Below are 26,959 nucleotides of genomic sequence, written 5' to 3' on the forward strand. Positions count from 1 at the left end.
TCCTGACCTTAGCTGAGGCAAGACTATGCTGTGGTGCCTATAAGAAATCAGCCAACATTTAATGATTAGGTGGAGGGACAATGGTGGGAGGTGTCTGAGGGTTTGCTAAAACAATGCTTGTTTCAGAGCAGGTGGGAAATTTTTTATTTTCAAAAATTTTCATGAAAATTTCAATGTTTTTCAAAATTCCAAAAATGCAATAATTTTTTTGAAAAATGTTTAGAATTTTTTTCCCATCAGATCTAATATATGTATTTGCAAAACTATAAAGTAGATTGGAATACAGATTGATAGATGCAGGCACACACATACACAAATTGTATAAATGTATCTAATCATTATATCTGATCATCTCTTTCTTCTCTACCCTTATATTTTGCCTGTCTTCCTAGAATGTAAATTATTGATGGCAGTGACCATGTCTACCACTATTTGTTCAGCCTCCAAGCACGAACAGGATCAGGGCTCTGGGAACTACAATAATATAAATATGAAAGAATAACACAGGCCTGAGCACATGGACAGTGTTCAACAAATCAATAGTAATGGGAATCGAGATAAGACCACATAATGTTTTTTCTTCTAGATATTCAAAATGGACAAAGTAATTACTCCAGGAACCTTAGATTATCTGTTGCCTTATCCAGCCTTACTTCACACCCTTTTAAAGAAACAGACTATTGTGAAACAGCCTTCTTTCCCCCTGCAATTCCCGGATTGGACTGTGAGGAAAAGAAATTACATTTTTTGGGCAAATATTTAAGTACATTAGACCCACAATTTGGTGCATTCAGGTAGACCACAATCAGGAGAATCTTCACTGACACCGCCCCTGATGCAGCACATGCCGTCTATCAAAGGTGGAGTGCAGGATCCGGATGGCGCCAGTCAGGGTTTAAATTCTCAAAGATTATTTCCTGGAGTCCCCTTCCCCGATTCAGGGCTCTGGACTTAAGTCCCCCAGGGGCTCAGGGGTGCTGGGAGGCACCGGCACTTCCAGCGGAGCTCCCACAGGTTTGAAAATATTTTCCAAAGCTCTTCTCCAGTGGGCTCCTGCTGAATTTAAGCCCTAGCACCACTGCAGGCGAAGTGCTATCCAAGTTTGGTAAGCAGTGAAATGACAATTTTATCAGCTTATTATTAGTACAGCCTTATTCACTTCAGTACAAACACACACTATACCCCATATCTAGAGACGGCTGAATAGCATCAGAGAATCTCTAGTGTTAACAAGACATGTTCTGGTGGTTGTGGTCATTGTCTCCAGGGACTGGACCAAGGATCTATGGATCTAAAACGGGCATACTGGATAAGATCAATGGTCCATCTAACCTGTATCCTGTCTTCTGATAGTGGCTAATGCCAGATGCTTCAAAGCGAATGAACAGAACAGGGTAATTATTGAGTGATCAATCCCTGTTGTCCAGTCCCAGCATCTGGCAATCATGAGGCTAGGGACATCCAGAGCATGGGGTTGCATCCCTGACCATCTTGGTTAATAGTCATTGATGGAGGTATCCTCCATGAACTTATCTAATTCTTTTTTTAAACCCAGTTACAGTTTTGACCTTCACAACATTCCCCGGCAACGAGTGCCACAGGTTGGCTGTGCATTGTGTGGCATAAGCCCCTGCTGCCTAAGCCAAAGGACAAGTCCAATAATTTGAAAGCATTTGTAGGGATAGAGGCCATGCAATACCTTGGACAATTCCCAACACCTGTAACAGGTGCCAAGATTGGCTATCACCAGCACTAAAAGGAAATAAATAGAGTTGGGTGGTACATTTTTGCTGAAGCAAAGCACTTTGGTTTCCACAAAACTGTTGTTGGGAACGTTTTTGGGTCTGGGGCACAGACAGTGAGGCACACACTAAATGGTTAGGCGGATTAAAAGCTGCACAGCTACCGTACCTCCTCTGTCACTAGCAAAGTGAAAAATACCACTGTGAGCCAGCCAGTTGATTTCATCCAGCTTCCAGTTGTCACCAAGGTCCATGCTTCCCATATAGTGTCAGAGAGTTGCTGGTAACGCCTCCCAGAGTTCTTTCTGAGGAATAACCAAAACCTATTGTGAATTATTGCAATTGCCAGGCTTCAAAATCTGCAAACAGCTAACCACTGAAGCAGAGTGAAACTAGTATTTCTAGGTCTATCCCTATTGGCCAAATTGTGCCCACACCACACATGGGGGTGCAAGAGGTGTACAGTTTCCAGATGATGTTTAGGTGTTGGTTTAACTAAGGGTAAGTGGGAATTTGTTTTCCTGACCTGTGAAAATTTATGACATTTAAAAAAAAATTTCCCATTCCTTCACACATCAGGATGAAATTGAAGTCTCAAAAATTGTGATTAACTGAAAGAAAGAAAAAAAATCAGTTCAGGTCAATTGAAATGTTTTGTCTCAGTTTTAACTTTTTTCCTTTTTTAACATTTTTAGTGTAAATTTACTAAAACTTCAGAACAACTTGAAACACCAAAACTTTCTGGTTCAACAGAGTCGAAACCTTTTTTAACCAAAATTTTTTTAAGTCAGGTGTCTCGAACCTGACGCTGTTTCGTGAACAGTTTGGGTATTGACAAATAGGCATTTTTTCAGACAAAAAAAAATGTAAAAAAAGGTGGCAACCAGTTCTGTAGCTGTATAAACTGTATCTTAGAGACTGCCATAACAGTAACAATTAGCCAGGGTGCTTCAACTTGTGGTCCCTGGTTTAAATGAGAGGGAGCTACTGGCAGGATTGCTAGATAGGCTTTTTGAGCTGATGTCAGGGAGAGCGTTTTATCAGCATTGAGCCAAATTATACCAAAACATTTACAATTACTTGCTTTAAGTTCTGCCATGTGCATAACACCGTCTGATTCTTTGCCCTCTATAGGAGCTAAGCCACATAACAGGTTTCTGAGTCTGCTACTGCTTTCAAGCTACGGAAGCTAATCTTTTAGCCAAGGCAGCCGCTCCTGCTTTTAGATCCAGAGCACCTGGGTTCAGCCCCTGTAGACCCACCTGACCATGTCCTTTGAACATTAGCTAGAGACTGCTGAATAGCATCAGAGAATTTCTATCGATCATAGTGTGGTTTAAAGCTGAACCCTAACGATTTGCTATCTACTCTAGTATTAATTAATTATAATATAATATTACTATTATTGTTATTTTAATGGCCACTAGAGTTTGAATGATCAATTTCCAGATTACCTGGAGATTTGCATTGTGTGAGGTATTAATAGCACATGGAGGCAGATAGTTTTTTCCTCCCATCTTGTCCATGTGGAAAGGAGCATGGGAATCATTCCTAGTCCTTCCTGTATGGCCAGCTGCCAGTCTATCCACAGGTAATTAGCAGTGTTGGGTTATGACACAGCTTTATTCCAGATGAGATTTGAAAATAGATGAAGAGTCGGTGAGGCAGACAGAGGTATCGGATGACTGTTCTAGTTAGCAGAAACCATAGAGGAAGACACGCTTGTTTTGACAAGTTTGGGCAGAGAGATAAAGAGGAAGCCACTGCTAGATGAGCTGAGGAAGAAGGGAGGGGAGGAGACCGTCCATGAGTTTGTTTGAGGCAAGTCCAGACAAGGAGAATGGTTTTGAACTGGATTCAGTGCTAAGGCTGGGGCTGGCTGTGCTGCGCCTGCTTTGCATTCATGCAGTCTTAATGCAGGGGAGATTCTGGGCCACCATTATTACCCGATTAACATAACCTTAGCAGAACAATAGCCAGACATCAGGAGGAAAACCACTGGATACTATGTATTAGATATTTTTCACATAGACTAAGGGCCTTTTATCCTGGTATCCGGGGCATAGTGTGTTTTTGAGTGGAAGCTCAAGTCAGTGCTTGTCTACATGGAGAAATAGCCCAAAATAGCTATTGTGGAATAGCTCTCTATATGGACACCTTTATTCTGCACTTTGAAAGTGGACTAAGCTAAACTGCAAAAAGGCACTCAGTGCCGAATAAGAGTGTCCACATGGAGAGTTTGTGCTGAATAGGTACGACCTTGCCATTACTTCCAAATGCAGTTTCGACATGTAGATGCTATGGCTGTGGGCACCATATGAGCTTCTATCGATAGCTGGAAGTGTGTGTGTGTGTGTCCGTGTGTGTGCCCGCACCAATAGTTCAAGTTTCCAAATGAATGCATAACCTGTGTCCTTGGTATTTACATGGTAAAGCATAGCCCAGCACATACCTCTAAGACTAGATCAGAAGGAACCTAATGGAGTGGACCGGATTCTCCCCTCGCTTCCACAAAGGTAATTCAGAGCCAATAGAGTTACCCTAATGTAAAAGAGAGAGGGGAGAATCAGGCCCAGCTGGTCTAATGTTGCTAAATAGCAGTGCTGAAAGCTGCATCCTCATCCTGTGGAGCCTGAAAACTGTTGCACTGAATCACTAAGAGTCCTGCTGCCTGGCGCGCTCTCTCTCTGAGCGCCTTCCTGGAGCGAGTTGTGCCAACACTGGCAGAAAGCCTGCGGGCCTGTTTCCTCCTACAACCACTCAGAGGAAGACTTCTTTCCCTCAGCCCTCACCAAACAGCTACTACTTCCATGACCCCGAAACAGGGGAGACCTGGTTCCCCCTCCTGAACCCTTCTCCCCTGACACATAGGCAGGGCCATCCTTAGAATTTATGGGCCCCTACGCAGTATTATTAAACTGGTGCCCCTACCCCGGCACATTCGGCTCTGTGAATACTGGTGCCCCTATACTGGTGCCCCTATGCCAGTGCATTCGGCTCTGTGAATACTGGTGCCCCTATGCCAGTGCACTCGGCTCTGTGAATATGGCCCCTGCCTGCTGCCTAGTAAGGAGACTGCAGCGCTCACTGGGTGTGCAGGAGCCGACCTGTTCTTACCTGCTCTTCCGGTCATAGGCGCGGACTCTGTGGGTGAGTGCACTGGGACTGGAGCACTCATGGGGAAAATTTAGTGAGTGCAGAGCACTCACCAGTGCCAAGCTCCCCCCTTCTCCCCCATGCTTACCAAATCTTCCCCCTCCCTCCCAGTGCTTCCGGAGTGCCGCGAACAGCTGATTCGCGGTGTTCAAGCTCCAGGAGGGAAGGGGAGAAGGCGGCTTGGGGGAAGGGGTGGAGTGGGGGCGGGGCCTGGAGCGGAGGTGTGAGGAGTCGAGGACCCCCCCAGCAAGATCAGAAGTCGGCACCTATGGTCCCAGTGATGCCTCACATTTTCGGGTGCCCTATGCAGCCGCATATGCTGCATATGCCTAAGGATGGCCCTGCACATAGGCTGCCAGCACTTCCATACATCGTGGAAGACTCTGTGGGTAAATAGGAAGTAGCTGGTTTACAGCATCACAGATATGATGCAAGTGAAACCGACTGATTGAGATGGGACGTGATTTTCAGACAGACTGTGTAGAACTCTGAGATTTGTGGCATGGTGGTGAACATCCCATTAGCTCAAATGCCTTATGCAGTTATAACAGATCAGAGCTGAGGGAGATTTTCAAAAATCACCTCAGGTATTTAGGAGCACATGTTAAAGAGGAAGTGAAGGCTGCCATCTTGACCAACACACCAGGGATTGGTTGAAGCAGGGACCTCCAAGCGTAAAGTATGCAGTGCTACATCTTGTGCTAACGAATGAAGGCTCTGTAGTTGGGGGCCATAACAACTCATATCCTCTGTGAATTGACACAGAGGGGGACTTGTAACACACGCACCAGTGAGTTACATAAGCATTTCCTCAGCCCTTTGACTTCAGGCTGAGAAATTACAATATACACCCAAGACCTTCCACTTAGTCCTCTAACAAAAACAAGGAGGACAAGACTTAACATTCCTGATATTTCTAAGGCTGGGGGGGGGGGGGGGGGGAAACACACACCTCCCATCTTCACATCACTACACATCAAAAAGGGGCACAAATCCAACTCTTTTTCCTTTTTGTCATCATCGTTAAAGTCCTCCCTAACTACAGAATAAATACTGCAATATGTGAATTATTATTTCAGTAACATTTTTTCAACCTCTAATCTGTAAGAACTGGATGTCAGAGGACAAAGGTCAGTTAAGCTTCTGGTTTGGAATTTTTCCAGTTTAAAACAATCTGTTGCATGTATTCTCTGGACAGTAACAGCTGCACTAGAGTTTAAGACTAAACTGTGCAGAATTCAACTAGCCAGAACAACAGGAAAATAAATTGTAACAACTTGACACTAATACACACAAGCAAATGATTCATGGGATTAAATCCCCAATACTGCACCATGCAGCCGTCAGATTTTGGAGCACGTGGTGGAACTCTTCCAAGGCTTTTCAGAAAGCCTTTGACAAGGTCACTCACCACAGGCTCTTAAGCAAAGTAAGCTGTCATGGGATAAGAGGGAAGGTCCTGTCATGGATTGGTAACTGCTTAAAAGATAGGAAACAAAGGGTAGGAATAAAATGGAGAGAGGAAAATAATGGTGTCCCCCAGGGGTCTGTACTGGGACCAGTACTATTGGACATGGAGAACAATTCATCACCATCTTCTTTATACCAGGTCCCCCCACAGTCTTATTTTCTCAAGATTAACCACACCCAGTTTTTTTAACCTTTCCTCATAGTTCAGGTTTCTAAGTCTTTTATCATTTTTGTTTCTCCGCTCTGAACTGTCTCCAGTTTGCCCATATATTTCTTAAACTGTGGTACCCACAACTAGCCAGTACTCCAGCTGAGGCCTCACCCGTGCCGAGTTGAGTGAGACAATTACCTCCCATGTCTTACAAATTTCACTATGCCCCAGAATATCAGCCTTTTTCACAGCTGCATCACATTGTTGGCTCATATTCAATTTGTGATTCCCTGTGACTGCAAGAGCCTTTTCAGCTGTACTATCACCTAGCCAGTTATTCCCCATTTTGTAGTTGTACATTTGATTTTTTCTTTCTAAGTGAAGTACTTTGCACATATCTTTATTGAAATTCATCTTGCTGTTTTCAGAGCAATTCTCCAATTTGTCATGATCATTTTGAATTCTAATCCTGTCCTCCAAAGTGCTTGCAAGTTGCAAACTGCCTTGTTGGAGTCAGCTGCAAATTTGAGAAGCATACTCTACACTCCATTATCCAAGTCATTCATGAAAATACTGACTAGCATCAGACCCAGTACAGATACCTGCAGGGCACCTGCTTCCTTTGATACGCCCTCCCAGTTTGACAGTGAACCACTGATAACTTCTTTTTTGAGTATGGTCTTTCAGCTAGTTGTGTACCCATTGTATAGTAATTTCATCTAGACCAATGTTTCTCAAAGCCGGTCCGCCGCTTGTTCAGGGAAAGCCCCTGGAGGGCCGGGACAGTTTGTTTACCTGCCTCCAGGGCTGGCTCCAGCTTTTCTGCCGCCCCAAGCGGGGGGGGGGGAAGGGAAAAAGAAAAAAGAAAAAAGATTAAGCCGATCGGTGGCACTTCGGCGGCAGGTCAATCGCGCCGCTTCATTCTTCTGCAGCAATTCAGTGGCGGGTCTTTCGCTCCCTCTCTTCCTCTTTGGCGGCACTACAGCGGCAACTCAAAGAGGAAGAGAGGGACTGAGGGACCCACTGCCGACTTGCTTCCCCTTTCCATTGGCCGCCCCAAGCACCTGCTTCCTTTGCTGGTGCCTGGAGCCGACCCTGCCTGCCGCATCCGCAGGTTCAGCCGATCGCGGCTCCCACTGGCCAGGGATCGCTGCTCCAGGCCAATGGGGGCTGCGGGAAGGGCCGCGGGATGTGCTGGCCGCCCTTCCCGCAGCCCACATTGGCCTGCAGTGGCGAATTGGCCAGTGGGAGCCGCGATCGGCCGAACCTGCGGACAGGGCAGGTAAACAAACCGGCCCGCCCGCATGGGGCTTTCCCTGAACAAGGGGCAGATCGGCTTTGAGAACCACTGATCTAGATGGCATTTCCCTCAGTTCAGCACTTGGACACTGAAGATGCCCAAATACCCATCTAAATAAGTGCTGAATTTAAGGTGCAGCTGTTCAACTGGCTTTTGCCTGGTTTACATTGTATAAAAGTTTTACCAGCATAGCTATATCGGTTGGGAGTGGGTGACTTTTTGCTGACACAACTCTGCCAGTGAAAGCCTTGCTGCAGATGCAGTTATACCATTATAAGTGCATTTATACTGGTATAAATTACTTCACTTCACTGAACCTGAATAAGCTATACTGGCATAAGCACTTTTATACTGACATAATTGTGGGAGTGTTGCCACTTTAGCTATTATGGCATAGTTAAAGCAGCAAAAAAACTTTTAAGTGTAAAGAAGGCCTTAGATGTCCAAATCTGAAATGTTCACAGCAGTGCAGTCACCTCATTCGGCTTCTGTACAGCCTGCTCTCAAGTCATAGTTCAGCCCTTGGAAAAGATTCATTGTTTTGAACCTGCCTCTGAACAGTTACACACCTGCTTTCAAGAACAACATGAGTGAAAACTTCTTCCAGCCACCAGCACAGCCAATGAGATTTGGATCAGGTCCCTAGAACGCAGTGACACAGAATTACTCAGACCCTCATGAGACCAGAAAAACAGTGTGGATGTGCGCGCACACACTCATATAATAGGAATAATGTCCATCGTGCTGGAATGTACTAGGAAGCTGCCTTTGTGGTTATCAAACACCTCGGCGTGGCTTCTTCATGTAATCATCCTCAAAGGCCCTTTATTGCTTCACATCCCTTCCCCATGAACATTCTCCTTTAATTAACCAGAGAGCTAATGAGCTGTTCGTTAATGCAATCATTCAAAAAAATCCATATAGCTGCTCTTAAAGTTTCTTAAACCATGAAGTTTGAGCCAACTGGCATGGAATATGGTCACAATGTTAATTACATGATCTCATGATAGTTATCTTGAACTACTACATTATTAATCTGACTTTATTATAGCTAAAGGAGAAGCCAAGGGCACTGTGGGGTTTGGGCATTCTAAAAAGCTGTTATGACTTGAGACAAGGCACTAGTTTACACATGGTATATGCATGCTGGGACTGGGTTTAGATTTCTGTGTTGAAATGTACATTCCCCCACGTCCCACGCCTGCCCATGGAGAAAGCATTCAGTGCAAGCACATGGGAATCATGAAATGAATGATCTCCTAGGAAAAGCTGTTTATTTAAAATAGCAGCAACTGTCCAATCCCCTATTTTAAGAGCGGTCTCCAAACAATCTTTTGAAAGATTTTTAGATGGGGAAAGATATATATAAGCTACAATGTAAACTATCTTATTGAGCACACATGGTGATCATTCACATGGTTCAGATAAGTTCTACCACCCTTATTTAAGCTAAAAAGTAGTATTTTAGGGCCAGATTGTCTAAAAGAGCATGGTGGCCAAAGGGTGCTAAGTGTGTTTGAAAATCTAGAAATAACTATGACGATGGGAACGGCTGAGTGCTTTTCAAAAATCTGGTCCAACGTGAAATCAGTAGGACTATTTGCAGAGTCAGGAAATATTAAGTCACCTTTAATATTACTAAGGGTGCTAGAATCTGGCCTGTTGTCAGACAGCTATGGAAGAAATGTAAAAAAAAAAAAATCAAATATTGATTTTGATTGAATTTGTAATCACCTGTCTATAGTCCTAGGCACCTATGCATTACTTAACTTATGCAAAAAATAATCATTTAAATCCATTTCAGACTTCCTACCACCTCCGTTCATAAAAATCAACTCCACCAAAGCCCCCTATACGTTATTACGCCAACCAAATCTCTCCTCAAATTACTTGGGGGGGAAATTCCCTCACAAACCACCCCAGATAACCTCCCAAACTAAGGCTGTACAATGCCACAGAAATGCAGCCACCTCTGGGGTGGAGGGAAGCCACAACATTGGTGGGCCTGGAAATATTGGCCAGGAAAGTGGTGTAATCTCCTATTCTTGTAAAAAGTCTTATGAGATCAATATGTCTACCTGGAGCGGGTAGGACCCTATATTATTATTATTTTAAAGCTCCAAAAGATCCTTTCACAGTAAATTGCATGGAATAGTTAAACAGATGGTTTTTATTTCTTCTTTTGCCTTTTATTTCAACATCAGCTGTGATATATTTTAAAATTAGTGTGTAAGAGACCTATTCTGATGTTAAAATCCTCAGGGCAAGGGCTGCGTCTTCCTTTGTGTCTCATACAGAGCTAACCATACTGTCTCTACTAAACATAGAACACCCACCATATAAAAAAAAAGTCTTAGCCCGTTATCACTAATTCAGTCAGTGGCATGCATAGACTGATTAGATGCCAGTCCATTTTACACACAGTATTTGCTTATCTAGTCAACAGTTAATTACTTCTCTGTGGCTTTCCTGTGAACTAAGAGGCATCTCCCAGAAAGTACATGGCTCTTTTCTATACGCACAGTGGAAAATGTTCCAGCTACATCTGGATAAAGCCTTTCAAAAAGTCTGAATTACTGTCACAAACAGTAAAATCTTACCTGACAAAGTGTCCCTAGTGTGACTCCTCTGGCATGAAAACTCTTCACCCTGATACCGCAAGACCAAAGATTGTTCTCCCAGTGAGCTACTTGTACTTCATCCGCTGACGACACTGTGAAAACTATGCAGCCATTGCCTGGGCTTGCTTAGGTTTGTATAGGTAAAGCCCTGGAATTCAACTGTTCTTGTGGGTTCAAAGAGCTTCAAAACACTCTAAACCACCTATCAGCATTACCAGTACTGGGAGTATCTAAAGTATGCATTCATTTTCTTGAGTCATATAATTATCTTTGGGATATTAAGCCACTGGAAGTGCAACAGGAAAAAAACATACGCAAACACTTATTTTGATTCCTAGAAGGTAGAATGTATTGTGAGCAGTTCTTCTTTAGCAGCTGCAAAATGACTGCATTGTCATAGGGGCATTTCTAATTCACATATTCCCAAGCACTGAAAGCTAACAGAGCCATTGGTTTATCTTTAGTTCCTGCCTCTTCCAAAGGTTTAACCAGCATGTAATCTGTTTGAAAGAAAAAGCAGATAAGGATTCTCTAAACCTACCTGAAGCACAAGAGGGTCTGATCCAAAGCCCACTGACTTCGGTGGGCCATGAATTAGATCCTTACTAGGGAAGAAAGTAAAGGCAAGTAATCCAGACTGGTGACTTTGCAGTGAAAAACTTAGGCTGAGTCATCTGTGGGCCAGATAAAGAAAATAGGACATTGTACCATATCTTGGGTGTCTGGGCTATTCAGATCTTAATAAGGGTGATGAATATCTTGAAAAACTCTGGGAATTTTCCATTGATTCCAGACCACCTCAGAACAAATGGCTCCAGTGAAGGGACATTTGCAATACTCAAAAATCACTTTAGAGATAATACTTAGCCCTTCCTCAGTGCATAGGACTGGACTAGATGACCTATCAAGGTCCTGTCCAGTCCTATATTTCTATGATTCTATCTGAATTCTCCCTGCAGTTTCTAATAGATAGAATATTCTTTGTCCCTGCTTACCCTAAATTGTTCTATAATGTTAAACAGCTGCTATTTCCCACCTCAGAGGGGACTGCGTTTTATTTATGGGTAAAATTATTACTCCTATGTACCCCATATGCATATTGGGAGGTGTAATACAGTTAATAGGCCTGACCCTGTTCCCATTGACTTAAATGGGAGCACAATTGTGCCCGTAGACTTGTCTAATGAGATTTCCAGAAGGGCTAATATGGTACTTAGATGTATTGACAGGAGAATATCAAGTAGGAGTGGGCAACTTATTATCTCTGTATACAGCACTGATGAGACTACTACTGGAATACTGTGTCCTGTTCTGGTGGCTCCACTTTAAAAGAGCTGTTGAAAAACTGAAAAGGGTTCAGAAAACTGATACAAGACTGATGTGTGGTTTGAAAAACACACCTTACAGTGAGAGACTACAGGAGCTCAATCTGTTTAGCTGATCAAAGAGAGGTTATGAAGCAACCTGACCACAAATCTATAATGCAGCTGCTCGAATGATCTTAGAACAATTTCAGTTTACCAAGGTATATGGTGGATTCTCCCTCACTTGAAGTCTTTAAATCAAGATTTGATGTTGAAACATATTGGAATTGGGTTAGTATCCCTTTAATAGCACTTGAGTGGCCCTCACTGTCTTCTGTGTTTCAGAAGTCACCGTAACCCTGATGAAGTAGCAGTGTATATAGGCAGCTAGGCCTTGCATGTTGTATATAATTAATAAACAGTTATTTGTGCACCCCTGTGCTCATATGATTCCTTACTGTTACACAACAGCAGTCTTTCTGAAAGAGATGTTCTAACTCAACCAGAAGACATGGGCTCAATGCAGGAATTACTGGGTGAAACTCTGTGGCCTACGTTATACAGGAGATCAGACTAGATGATCACCCCGGCTCCTTCTGGCCCTAAAAATCTATGTGATTCTTCCTTGCCTATGGCTCTGAACATGTCACTCTCATCCTTGAGTTCCTCTGCTGGATTTCACACCACATGAGATTCAAACTTCGTGTCTTCACTTTCAGGGCCCCTCCAATCCTTGCTTAAGGCTCACTCCTGCTGCGATGCCCCCAAGAAGTCAGACAACCCCTGACACCCAGGCTGTGCAGCAGTCAGGGGGAGACAATTTTGGTGATCTATTAAAAGAAAGAACTTGCACTAGTTTGGATCCATCAAGCTGTGCAATAGCTAAACCTATGTGAGCACATGATCTTATCATCATTACTTAGGATATGATTTAATCACAGAGAAACAGATAATTTGCAATTTGTACTATTTAGCATATGGCAGAGCAGCAAGCAACACCACAACCAGCATCTTTCTCCAACTTCTACCTCTTCAGGTAGGATATGGTTCCACCATCACGTTTGGTCACTGGACACAGTACCCTACAGGGGACAGGCTGGTGTTGTGGTTAATGCCCAGGACCATGTGTCATGAGAGCAAGGTTCTACTCCTTGCTCTAGCATGGACTTCCTCAATGACTTTAGTCTCAGTGTTGCCTCTGTTTGCCATCTTTAAAGTGCTTTGAGACCCATGAATGGAAAGCATTATGTAAAGAAATGCACCTTTGTCTAACTCACACTGCAAGTTCAATATCTATCCCTGCAGCAGCCTCACTTACCTGACATGCAGTGACAGAACTCATGACTGAAATGGAAATAGTTCAGCAGATCTTACCTCTATTTGCTTGCTTATGATGTCTGCAGGAGCACTTTGGTAGCTGGCCATGTGAGGCAAGGTTGTTCAAGTGCAATTAGAGGACAGCACACTAAATAGCAATGAAAGGACCCTCCCATAAATGTCATTGCTAGGCTAGAGAAAGATGTCCTCCTTGCAGCCTTCCACCCCAAAGACACTTCATTTATCCCCAGACATGAGGAGACCCACAGAAACTTCTCCCACAGTAAGTTGCCATCTGCATGCCTTTTTAAAAAACACACAATAGGTCAGATCCTCAGCTTGTATAAATAGGCATTGACTGTGATGGAGCTGCACTGATTTACAGCAGTTGAGGGTCTGGCCCTCTATTGCTCAAGGGAATACTCAATAAAACAGTGACTAGATAAGAACACAATGATTAGAGAGATGCCAGAAGAGACAAAAGACACCAACACCAAAGAGTCTTCATTATTAATAAAACTAGGGGAAATTAGACACAGGAGTAACTGGATGAAAATCTATGGCCTGTGTTATACAGCAGGTCAGAGTGGATGAGCTAATGGTCCCATTTGGCTTTGAAGTCTATGAAATTACATGGAGGGGAAGGGTTGACTGCTGGGAGCCAGGGGTGTAGAGATAATGGACCCAAAGCTGGGACTGCTGTGGAGGGCAAGGCCAGGGGACAGAGTGATGGAGGGACCAGGAGGCCTTAGTGTGGACTAAAAATTAATTCAGCAAATTTGTGACTAATAAGCTACTTGCTTGTGATGATCTTGATCCATTTTCTTGGATGCTGCATCTCCTTCCCTGACCCTTCAACTGTCTGTGTCTCCTTAGACTGTATGTTGCTTCAGGGCAGGGACTGTCATCCTCTGTGTTTGGGAAGTGCCTAGCATATTTTGGGTGCTACCACATCCTCATGCTGACTCAGAGCCTGTTCCTGCCAGATGCCGAGTGCCCTCGATGTCCAGGAGAAGACTTCAACCCCCCCCCCCCCCTCCCCCGGAGTCCTGCAAGTGCAATAATTCTTTCCATGCCTTCCCTTGCAAAGTGCACAGTGGAGATGGCTGACTTCATTTTATACTCGGCATCTCTCAGCATACTCCAGAGCAGTTCCTGGCTGGAAACTGTTATAAACCAAACCAAGTTGACCCTGGTCAATATGTTCTGTACCTATTGGGACACAGAAACTGAAAAATAAAGTGAAGATCTGGTAACAGGGAAGACGTGGTGAAACAAAGATGTATTGCATGCCTCACCGTGAATGACTTATGATCACTCCAAGTCTCCATAGCTTTTGTTTTTTCTGCTGGGTTTTAAATTCTCTATTTTCCCCCCTACTCCTATAATTTAAAAATAATATTAAGTTAATTTAATGCTGGGGGAGGGGCTGCATTGACATCTCTGGAGGCTGAAGTCCTATATTTTTTCCACAGATCATATACAGCCTGGTCAGATATAGCACAAGTTTCCACACCCTACTTGTCAATATGCTCAACCCCAGGGCCACCTCTAGGGGTGAAATTCTCCAGGAAGATCAATCCAATGGTTACATAGATTTTAAGGCCAGGAGGGACCATTATAAGGATCTAGTCTGACCTGGCCAGAGAAGCTCACCCTATAATGTCTGCAGCAAGGCTGTAATTTCTGTTTTACTAATAGAGATACTATAGCTCAAACATCCAGTCTTGACTTAAAGACTACAAGTGGTGGAGACTCTACCATAATCCTAGGTAGGTTGTTCCAATGTCCTTTACTGTTAAAAATATGGCATTTATTCCACTCTGATATCCCATGAATGTATTGATAATCTGCTTGTCTGAAAATAAATACTGAAAAAACATTCTTGGAAGGCCAGTAGTTTACATGAAGTTTCTTTGATAACCTGCAGAAAAAAGCTTTCCAAAGAAACATTTGTTTTTCCAAGGATAGATTTTTTTGATGCCTTCTCTTCGTTTACCTTTGCTGAAGACAGAAGTAGAGCTTGCCAAAATTTTTTGGATAGAACAGATTTCCATCAGAAAATGCTGCCTCTATAAAATCTAAATTTTCCATTGGAATCTATCAACTTTCTCAAATTTTGACAAAAAAAAGTTTCATTTCAACAAGGTTAAAGTATTTTGAATATTATTTCAACTTATATTTTGTTATATCATCATTTATAATAGAAATTGAGTTGATAAAGTTGGAACAAAATGTTATTTCAATTTTCCAAAACAAAATTTTGGAATTTTCATTTTGCAGGAAAGCTGATTTGGAGTATGTGACTTTCCAGTTGCAGCCATCCATTTTGCAAGGAAGCAGCATGGACTGCGAGCTCTTTTAGAAATTCATTCTCTCCAGCTCTTGCTGACAAGTTGACAGATATTGCTAGGAGTTGACAAGTTTAGCACAAAATGTACACCCCATTATAATTAGCACCCCTGGGCCACATCTGTTAACAGCAAAGCTGGTAAAAAAAAATGGGAGGGGAGGGAAGAATTTTTTTGCCTTTCATTTTTCATCTAACATTCTAATGTCCCAAGCAGCAGCAGTTAACAGTGAAGTTAGCTGGGGAGAGAGAGGTTGCTATTTGCTTGGATTCTTAGTGCACTGAATATGTGTGTGTGTGTATATATATATATATATATATATATATATATATATATATATATATATATATATATATATATATATATATATATAAGAATGGGCCAAAGCCCTTATTCAGGGAAAATATTCATTGGTCCAAATGTTGCAACAAACACAAGCCAATGGCTTCCTTTGGAGCCCACTGAGATCACTCCCACAGTATTTAATGGACAAAAGGGCCCCCTGTTGATTGATACCAAGATCTTCTCCAGCTGCCAGAGGCCAACCATTCTGTATTTGCACCTACACACATGATGGCTCATACTGCCTGTTCCACCACCACATCCTGATTTGTACTTTGTACTCATGATGATAGACTATGGTCTTAAAAGTTGACTTGGCTTTGTTCTAAATAGAGACCTGACATCTACACTGGTGTAACTGCACTGATTTCAGTCTACTTTACATTAGTACATGCCAGGTCAGAATCAGGCACCACCAGATCAGAATGAGAGTTTCATCAGTCACCATGTGGGATTGCCCTGTTCTCATTGTCTCCATCAAAGGCTGTTTTCAGGTATGGTAGCTTGTTTCAAATCATAGTCCTTAGAAGCTCCAAGAAATACATATGCCATTAGTGAATTCTTACTTAAGACAGAGAAGGTTCAGATATAGATTCAAATCAGACCCGCCTGCAAAGTTCCAGACTGGAATTTTGGCTTAGCCATTTGGAGAGATTGGGACAAGCAACTGTGTTTGGATCAGAGTTCAGCGCCAAATGTCACTGAAGTTCAGGGGTTTTGGTTTGGGCTCGTTTAAAAAAAAATAAGCAAAACTCCCACAGCTGTAATTACATAGACGATAGAATCCTGATAATCGTCCAATACCTACTGGCACGGGGCATGCAGTAACTCTTCTTTAGTTCACATGTCTGTGCTTAGATGCTATCAGTCAGCACAGGGTCTAGTCACATTCACTCCTACATAAACAACCAGGCAAGCCAAACTCATTTTTTAGAAAGTGATCAACAGATATTGTGCAATTCCTGTGAGCTTTAAAACAAGTAGTGAGTCATTAACTACATGACAGATTTATGGCATACTATGTAAACCTGCCTTTAAGAAGAATGAGGCAAAAGATTAAAATTCAATCCAAATCTTTTCCCTCCTGCTTTGGATTTCAGTATTGGAAAGAATAGGGTGCTGACAAAATGCCATGCAGCACATAGCATGTTTAGAACTACAACGACAAATAGCGTTACTGTAGAGAGGAATGTCTCCCTCTTATATACACCCCATAGATTTGTCGCGGTGGGAGAATCCCATGGAATGTGGCCAAACCCCCGAGTTCCTTCCCCAGCCATGATACCTGAACTCTGCAATACCCCACTGGATGGATTTTTCCAAAGTCAGGTGGAAGCAGGCTATGGAGCCTAAACTCCAGTTCTGCACGCATAGGTGAGAGCCACACGTACAAGGTCTCCTCAGCTCAGAGTGGATAGAAGCCTTTAGTCCAAAGGTAAAGCAGCTAACAAATCGGGGACTTATTCTCCACTGCTCTGCCCCTTGGATTGGTATGTTCTACTCTGGGAAGGATGGGTATGAAATACACCAAAACAATGTGAAAGGTTCCTGATGCCCATAGCTGACTGGGCAGCCAAAGTGTTTCAAGCTCTGCCATGCCACAAAACATTGGACTTTCAGAGATTCGAAGAACTGAGAGGACCATTGTGATCATCTAGTCTGACCTCCTGGATAGCACACGCCATAGAACTTCCCCAGAATAAATCCTAGAGCAGAGCTTTTAGAAAAACAGCCAGTCTTGACTTTAAAATCGTCAGTGATGGAGAATCCACCATGATCCTTTGTACGTTAATTACTCTCACTGTTAAAAGTGTGCTTTATTTCCAGTCTTAATTTGATTAGCTTCAAGTTACAGTCATTGGATCGAGTTCTACCTTTCTCTGCTAGACTGAAGAGGCCATTATTAAGCATTTGTTCCCCAGGTAGGCAGTGGCGGATTAGCCACTGGGCCAATGGTGCCCATGCCCTGGGGCCCCAGTCAATTGAGGGCCTCCAGAAAAATGGGCACCCCCATGTCCCGACCCATTCGGCCCAGCTGCTCCCGCTGCAGAGTGGGGTCGGGGCGCGGTGGCTTGTTCTGCTCCACCCGCCTGGCGCTCCTAGTGGGGCAAGCCCCTGCGTCACGACCCCATTTCCCTGGCAGAAGCACCAGGGAGGGGGGTTGGGGAGGACTGCAGGTAGAAGGGTTGGGCCTCCACTTGCTCTGGCCCAGGGCCCCACAAAACCATAATCTACTTCCGCATGGAGGTACTTCTAGATTGTAATCAAGTCATCCCTTAACCTTCTCTTTGCTAAGCTAAATAGATTGAGCTCCTTGAGTCTATCACTATGTGGCGAGCCTGACATCGCACTACCCCTTTGTGGCAGGGGTGGGATGGGGTGTCAGAACCTCACCACTCCCGAGTTCGCATGCTCGCCTCTCTGTGGGCAGCCCGATGCGGCCGAATGGCCTCTCTCCACGCAATCACCCCTTGGGCGGGGTAGTGTGCCCTAACGGCCAGAGTCCATGTAACTTGCCCCAAGTGTCAGGGCAGTGTGGCCCAATGGCCAAAGCCCATATAATTCCCCCCTCGCAGGCGGGGTAGTACAGCCTAGCCTAGCGGCCGGAGCCTCCAGTTGGAGCATGCCCAGCAGAGCTTCCAGGGGTGGCTTCCTCTGCTAGGAAGGAAGAGTTAACCCCTACGGTACCAGTGCAGGGCCGCTCTGCCCAGTCACACACTATAAGGCATGTTTTCTAATCCTTTAATCATTCTCATGGCTCTTCTCTGAACCCGGTCCAATTTATCAACCTCCTTCTTGAATTGTGGGCACTAGAATTGGACACAGAATTCCAGCAGCATGGACACCAGTGCCAAATACAGAGGTAAAATAACCTCTCTGCTCCTACTCGAGATTCTCCTGCTTAGGCGTTATGGCCACAGCATCACCCTGGGAGTTCAGACTCAGCTGGTTATCCACTACAACCCCCAAATCTTTCACAGAGTCACTGCTTCCCAGGACAGAGTCCCCTATCCTGTAAGTAGGGCCTACGTTCCTTGTTCCTAGATGTACACACATTTATTCATATTAAAACACATTGCTTGCTTGCACCAAGTTTACCAAACTATTTAGATCGCTCTGAATCAGTGACCTGGCTTCTTCATCATTTACCATTCTCCCAATTTGTGTGTCCTCTGCAAACTTCATCAGTGTGTTCTTCCAGGTCATTGATAAAGATGTTAAATAGAGTAGGGCCAAGAACCAATCCCTGCAGGACCCCAGTGGAAACACTCTCATTTGATGACTATTCCCCTTTTACAGCTCCATTTAATAATTGATATGTCTCAAAATGTATTAAAAATTGGCTATGTGCCAGGTTAATTTGATAGCATTCTAGATTTTTTAATCAAAATGTCATGCAAATATTTTACAGAAGTTTACATATATTACAATCAATACTATTACTTTGATCAACCAAACTTGTAAACTCATCAAAAAAAGGTATCGGGTTAGTTTGACAGGATCTATTTTCCATAAACTCAGGTTGATTTGCATTAATTACATACCATCCTTTAATTCTCTATTAATCAAGTCCTGTATCAGCCACTCCATTATCTTGCCTGGAATCAATGTCAGGCTGACAGGCCTATAAGTACCCAGGTCATCCGGCTTAACCTTTTTAAAGAAGTGGAACAACATTAGCTTTTTTCCAGTCTTATAGAACTTCCCTAATGCTCCAAGACTTATTGTAAATCAGCATTAACTGTCCAGCAAGCTCCTCAGACAGCTCTTTTAAAACTCTTGAATGCAAATTATCCAGACCTACTAATTTAAAAATGTCTAACTTTAGTAGCTTCTGTTTAACATCCTCTACAGATACCAGTGGAATGGAAAGAGTGTTATGACTGTATGAGGAGACTATACCATCTGTTTTTCCCCAAATATAGAACAGAACAATTCTGTCTTTTCCGCATTATTATTGAAAATTTTATCATTTCCATCTAGTAATGTTAGGATTCTTTTTGTTCCTAATATATTTTAAAAACTCCTCCTTTTTGTCCTTAACTCTGCTGGCCATAGACTTCTCCTTGTGTTCCTTGGCCTCCCTTATCAACTTCCTACAATTGCTGACGTATTTATATTCATTAATATCAACTTCCCCTTTCTTCCATTTGTTGTATTTATTTTTTATAGCTGCCTTTGCTTCCTCTCTCAACCAGGTTGGTTTCTTGCCCAAAAAGCCACAATTAAGGGAAAAGGCTGTGATGGTTATCTAGGAAGTTGTTCTTAAATGATTCCCAATTAATATTCACATTTTTCTGATTAAATTCTTCCTCCCAGATGATTTGTCTCAATTTTTTTCACCTTCATGAACTTTGCCCTTTTAAAGCACCAAGTGTGTGTCTCTCTCTCTATATATATATATATATTATTGGTCTTGACTTTATTCTGCTTGCACATTATAAATGTGATCAAGTCATGATCCCTTGTACCTAAGCTACCATTAACTTTTAGTTCTGTGATCAGTTCCTCTTTATCTGTTAGGACAAGGGCTAATATAAAATTCCCCCATGTTGGCTGCAACACTTCTTGAATTAGGAAATTGTCATCTATACTATTTAGAAATTCCAAGGATGTTTTAGGGGGGCAGTATGAGACTTCCAGGATATGTCACTCAAGTTGAAGTTCCCCATGATCACAGTCCTCCCTCCCCCCCGCCCCTGTAGATAGATGCTTAAGGAGGCAATCATCCTGTCCCCTGGTGTGATTTGGAGGTGTGCAGCAGACACCAATACCCCATCTTGTGCTTTATCTGTTGGGGCATAAACGCTTATGGATCATAGATCATTTTCTTCTGAGTTATCAATGACTCAAACAGGTAATGCCATTTTTGACAGAGTGCCACTTCCTTTCCTCTTTTGCCCACTCAATCCTTCCTAAATAGATTATAACCATGGATTTTAATATCCATGGGTGCAAATCATCCCACCAGCTTTCAGTAACACCAACTAGCTCGAATTTATGCTTATAAATGAGCAATTAGAATTCTTCTTGTCTGTTCCCCAGACTCATAGCATTAGTGTATAGGCAATTCAAGAGTATCTTCTCTTCATGTCCTTTCGTTTCTTGATTAATTTTGTGCTCAACATCTTGATTTTGTGCTGCGTGCGTGTATCTTCCCTCTTTTTACTCTCCTCTATTGCCATTAGTTTAAGCCCCTCCTGTCCCCCAGGAGACTGGTCTCCCTTCTACTGAGATGGAGGCCACCCAAACTATACAGCTCCCTCTTCCCATAGAAGGTGGGCTAATGTTCCACAAAACCAACGCTCGCCTCCCTACACCACTTACCTCACCAGCTATTCGCTTCCAGAATCTTCTGCCTTTTGTCTTCCTTTGCTCATGGGAAGGGAAAGATTTCAGAGAAGATTGCTTGGACATTCTTCAGCACACTCCCAAGTTCCCTGACGTCATCTACTAGCTGAGCTAAGCAGGCAAGTCTTGGTATAAGAAGTCACTTGCGAGACAAAATCAAGAGCCACCAAAAAAAGCAGCTAACAGGAGTTTGGGAGAGAGTAGTTCTAGCTACAGACGCTGTGCTTGGAGGTAGCACAGGACTTGGTGAGTGGTGCATTTGAGCCAGCTGTGGGCTGTTTGTTCGTTCTCAGGCTACAGGCTACAAAGCTGCACTGCAGACCCATGAGTAAACCTTTGGAGCTTTGATCAGTGCCTTGCTAAAGACCGTGAGTCCCTAGCCCTTGGACCTTCTGTCAGCTATTTGAAGTCTGAGTGGTTAATCGCTCCCTGGTGGTGAGGCTGAACTAAGCAGGGAAGACAAACAGAGGCAGCTAATGGGAATTTTGAAGAGAGACAAGGGAAATCTTAGAGAAATCTGTACAGGTTAACTCTGTTCTGGGCTATAAATCTCATTGCTTCTCTGGCTGGTCTTACTCTCAGAGAACTTGGTCTACAGTTATAGATGCTCAGGTCCCCTGTATGCTTCTATGGTAACATTTCTGTGTATTCTATTCTATCCTATTCCTCACTTTCAAGATTTTTGTATCTAAAAGATTTAGCCACAGAGATGTTGCACTCTGCCCCAACTCCAGCGCAGATTTATGAAGCGCCTTTGCTCAAGTTACAGGAAAAAACTCACTTGCCCAGCTCTTAAGCAGGGACAGAAGAGAGCCTGTAGAACAGATGGAAATCAATGGGAAAACTCAAGCCCCAGGCCAGGCCAGCACCGTTTCTCGAAGGAGAGAGTTGTTAAGAAAACAGATGCAGACTTGTAAGGAAAACATTTAGTGGGGGGAATCAGACTGGGCAGCAACTCTGATTGGTTGGAGCACTTGTGCTCCTTGGGAAACACAGTCAACGTTCCTCAGACAGAGAAAAGGAATGGAAACTTTCAGTGCCAAATAGGGCCTGGTTGTAGTCTCCACAGGGACAGAGTGCACTAATGTCTAAGGGTCAGGCTGGGGTTGTAAGGCAATGGCTGCAACTAGGAGTTGTGAGAAGGGTCATGCAACAGCGGAAAGCCCATGGGAAGAGGAGCTCCATTGTCCTATGAAAGGAAACAGTTCACAGCACCACTCTCCTCCCCTCTGCCCCGCCCCACTCCAGGCCAGGCCACCTCAGCTGGCTGCTGCAGAAGGAGGGGGGAGACCATGGTTCCACCTTTGCCTCAGTTCTCTTCCTCAGAGCTGGCGCTAGCTACACAATGCCATCGCTCCCCAGACTGACTGTGACTCCCCTTTTGCCTACCCCTGCACAGCTCAGCCATCCTATTGGTGAAGTATGCTGTAGTTCAAGTGCAAGGCTGTGCTGAGCCAGACCAACAACTCCTCTTGCACCCAACCTGCTTTCCTTCTGTTTCACTGACAGATGTTCCGGGCGCTTTCATCAGCCCAACCCTTATCTTGTTTCTGTCAGCAGGAACATGTCCTATGCAGCCTTCTTTTGCTCTTGGGATTAGCTCAGATCAAATGCAAACTACCTTCTACAGTCTGGGATACCTCACACACGGTGCCATTCTAAGGTACTAGAATACATACGGCATGTAAAATATACACCACCAGTCAGTTGCAGCTAGATACACAAATGCCTGCCCTCTGACTCATTTTGATTGGGAAGTATGTAAAGCTTCCTGTAAAAAGGAGGACACAGCAAAAGGCTACAATGCACTACTCCAGAAGCAAGACATTGGCATTCTTTTCTTTCCAGCTTTGAAGGGAATCTATGGTTTTAAAGAAAGGGTCAACTGGGAGGTTAGAATAGGGTGACCAGATGTCCTGATTTTATAGGGACTGTCTCGATTTTTGGGTCTTTTTCTTATATAGGATCCTATTACCCCCACCCCCGTCCCGATTTTTCAAACTTGCTGTCTGGTCACTCTAGGTTAGAATGAAAGTGAAGGGTAGCTTTACTTGAGTCTATGGCAGTGTGGGTTTTACATACATGGGGATCTGCACTCCCCTTTCTCAAAAATCTACAGAAGGGGAAGCTTGGTGCAAAGACTCCACTTGCTAGTGCGAAGAACCACCACACACTCCCCTAGCAAAGGCAAAGTCACTCGTGATGCAAAACGAGCTTCGTTTACTTTCCAAGGGGGACACCTCCTCCTGCTTTCTTCCAGCTCACACTCTCTACTCTTCCTCAGAGGGGCTCTGCTGTGCAAAGCGTGTAGCAAGATTGGTGGTGTCTATGTAACCCCCTGAGGAGTGTGTCACAAGTCCCCCTCTGTGCTGATCCACAGTGAGTCTGAGGTATCAAATTAACCTGCATGTTTAACATAAAGCTGTCTCCACCGTGAATAGATTAATGAGGCAGCAACATGAGTTCCCATTAAATTGTGGTGTGCCCCAGTTCTTTCTTTTTCCATTGTTGGTTGCCTACTTTCTAAATGGGCATTATGAAGCAATGCCAGTTCTCAACTTGGGGCATGTTATTTAAAATTTTCACTCAGGGAACTGAAGTAACAATTATCCACAAAATGCTCTAACGATTTACAAGACTCCAACAGGCACGATAACATCATGCAAATGGCATGATTGATCAGCAAAGAATGACCATAAACAAAGTCTACCCTAGGATGATTATACAAGAACCATTAATAACAGAACATGTTCAGCGGTAGCCTATGGGCTAAGGAAGCGGGAAGACTTAATTATTCCATTATGTAACATGCAGTAAATCTTATTACTTTTGCATATATACTGCAGAAGAGTCCTCCAGTAGTCCATCATTCAGACAGAACAAATACACTCCAGAGTCTTTACAGCCTCTCAAAGAGAAAGGAATCCGATCTTCAGTTTAAAACCTATTATTGGCCTGATCCAAAGCCTACTGAAGTCAATGGGCATCCGTCTATGGATTGGAACGCATTTTGGATCAGGCGCCCAGTTGCAGAAGGAGGCAGGGAGAATCTATCTTTTTACTGTATATGATGCATAGCGACTGACCTAAATTCCATAATAGTTAAAAAAAAAACCACTTAAAGTAACACGGACCCATTTGAGAAACTGCTGATACGGTTCTAATACTTTCTTGTGGCTTTTTAACAAGCTCTCCATTTTAATGGGCTATGTCTCTGCTGAGCTGAGTCTGGGGGATTATGTAATCAGAGGAGGTTTCATCCTGAACTCAGAGTGAGTTTTGCTGCTGCTCATGAATAAAGAGTCACAAGTGTTAAATATATTAAATTTGCCCGTCCCCCCAAGAATTCTGTTTTATGAACATGTGATTGCCCTTCAGCCTTTATTTGTTCTTAATTAAATTACTGTATTTATGGGTGAGCCAAGCAGGTACAGGGACAGAGAGGAGGCATTCTCCTCCTAGGTCATGGGGCAGCCCCACAACTCCTGCCCAGGAGCTGCCATAGCCCAGAGAAGCCCCTGTGATCTTTTATACTGCCCCCCCCCATAATAATGCCTAGCTCCTACATAGCACTAATGAGTAGATGTCAACAGACTCTATAAAAGTAGTATCATTATCCCCATTTTACTGTCAGGGAAACTGAGGCACAGAGAGGTGAAGTGACTTGACCAAGGTCACCCAGCAGGCCAGTGGCAGAGTGGGCAGTGGCACCCACAGCCATGCACACATTACACCCAGTGCATACCATGACAGGGCACCCAGGGCTGAGGTTGCTAGAAGTGAAACAAGGCCAGGTAGGCCCTCGGAGAAGCCCTGGCGCAGCCGCTGAGTGGTCAGTGGGGCAGCTAGCATTGCTCCTCCTCACTGTTGCCGTGGGGCCTCTCCTGCAACCTGGCCTCGCCCTGCTTCCAGCGGCCCGTGTTCCCTGCTCTGCCCACAGGACTCACTCAGTGACAGCCTCAAGAGCTGTTACACATCTAGGGAGCTGCAGTGAGTGCCCATGCAGGGGAACTGGCTAGGAAAGGGGCAGCAGGGATCCTGGGGGACAGACACAAAGGGATGAGTTGTGTGTTCCATGTGAAAAATTTCTGAGGGTGCTCCTGAGAGCTGGAACTAGAGCCCAAGGGTCCCAAGTCCAAGTTCAGTGCTCTACTCACTAGCCCACACGGGGGAGAATCCATACACCATAGCAGCAGGTGCTCCAACTGTCCCCTGCATGCTGCCCTGCTGAGAACCCCAGGCAGAAATCTTCATACAGCACAGGAAGGGAACACCCCTTGCATGGTCACTTCAAAATCCAGCTCCTCCTACCCTCCCATGCAGTGGAACTGCACTGGGTCCACAATGAGGGGGGTCTACCGAGGCAGGCTCTGCTCCTTAAGTGACATGACAGAATCTTTCAAATAGCTTGAGTAACTGGGATTATGTCAAGTAACAGAGGGGTAGCCGTGTTAGTCTGAATCTGTAAAAAGCAACAGAGGGTCCTGTGGCACCTTTGAGACTAACAGAAGAACTGGGAGCATAAGCTTTCGTGGGTAAGAACCTCACTTCTTCAGATGCAAGATTATGTGTAGCTTGGGATTATGTGTAGCTCTGCATGGAAACTGGGGAAGGTGAAATGCACTCCTCTCCAGCCCAGGGGCAAGCTGTGGAGCACCTACAGCCCTTCAAGGTATGTCTACACTGCAACTCAGGCTCAAGCCTAACCCCCCTTCCATCTACACACAAGTCGCGCTAACCCAAGGCTTGAAACCCAGGTACCAGGACCCTACAGGGATGGAGTGTCTATTGCTTTGCAAGGGAGATGCAGCCCCACTGGACTGCTGCTCTGAGAGTTGGCCAAAAGTATCCCACAATCCCACAGGCCGACTTTCTTTGTCCTCAGGACAGTCAGGTTTTCCCACACTGCACCACGACCATGTTTTGGGAGGGTGCTAGGAAATCTGGTATATGGGTGGTGGGACTCAGGCCCACTTAATGCAGTGTAGATGCTGGAGCCTCAGGTTGGGACCCAGGGTTCAACAATTCCTAACCTGGGGTTACAAATGAGCATAGGCACTCAAGCCCCAGGTTAACAAAGCCAGGCTCTGCCAGCTTGAGTTCTAACCCTGGGCTTACAGTGCAGTGTGGACATTCCTTCGCGGTCCCCTCTGGGGATTTCCTCCAAGCACTGGATCCCTATTGTTCAACCCACGGCTCTCCTTTGTGCCAGCAACACCTGGAGCATGGGTTTTTACTCCTCCCCTCACTCCAAGGCGTGGGGAACCTACCTGAGCAGCTGCTCTGCCTACGTCTTCTCCCACAGGTGGTGCAGGCCTTCTCGTGTGTGGAGGACCTTGCCTGGCCCAGCACCACCCTATGGGGCTTTTCAAATCTAAAGAGTAGCTGGGCTTGTATTAAAGCAAGTTTCTGCCTTCGCTCTGTTACTATCTCCCTTCTGGGGAACCGTTGCTTTTTCATGTAATCCCTTGTATTTCACCAGCTGTGACCTAGCCAGCCACGGTATTAGCAAGTTGCACAGAGCTGTGAAGAGCTATAGAGATGTCAGATATTGACAATCCAGAGCTAGACTGCAGTAGAGGTGTCCTACAGCCCCTTCCCTGCTCCATCCGTGCCTCTGGCCCCACCTTGCCTGCAGCTATGCAGGGAACCACCCTCCCGCAGAGTCTCCATGCTGCACAGAGAAAGAGCACCTCAATCTGCACCCACTCCCATTCTTTGGCTGTAGACCCAGCTCACCACCTGCCAATCACAAGCCTCCAAGTGCTCTAGCTGTCTCCACAAACAAGTAAACAAAAATACCCTCTGCCTACAAATTGTGCCCTCTCCTAGCCTGGGCAACATCTTCCTGTT

General features: G+C 44.4%; 1 protein-coding gene across 2 annotated transcripts in view; it reads right to left on the minus strand.

Moving 5' to 3' along the window:
- The window catches only part of AMOTL1 (angiomotin like 1), a 134,250-nt gene extending 123,700 nt beyond the window's left edge, over positions 1-10,550 (minus strand). Inside the window, exons 1-2 of one of the 2 annotated variants that reach the window (XM_005309157.3) lie at positions 10,420-10,550; positions 1,912-2,047 (exon numbers count right to left, since the gene is read on the minus strand). In XM_005309157.3, coding sequence (XP_005309214.1) covers positions 1,912-2,005 — 94 coding nt within the window. In that variant the 5' untranslated portion in view covers positions 2,006-2,047; positions 10,420-10,550. The remainder of the gene's footprint in view (positions 1-1,911; positions 2,048-10,419) is intronic. The other variant, XM_042856028.2, reaches the window with a different exon arrangement.
- Positions 10,551-26,959: the final 16,409 nt, after the last annotated feature.

This window comes from Chrysemys picta, chromosome 1 (assembly GCF_011386835.1).
Source record: "Chrysemys picta bellii isolate R12L10 chromosome 1, ASM1138683v2, whole genome shotgun sequence".
In the NCBI taxonomy this organism is placed as follows: Eukaryota; Metazoa; Chordata; order Testudines; family Emydidae; genus Chrysemys; species Chrysemys picta.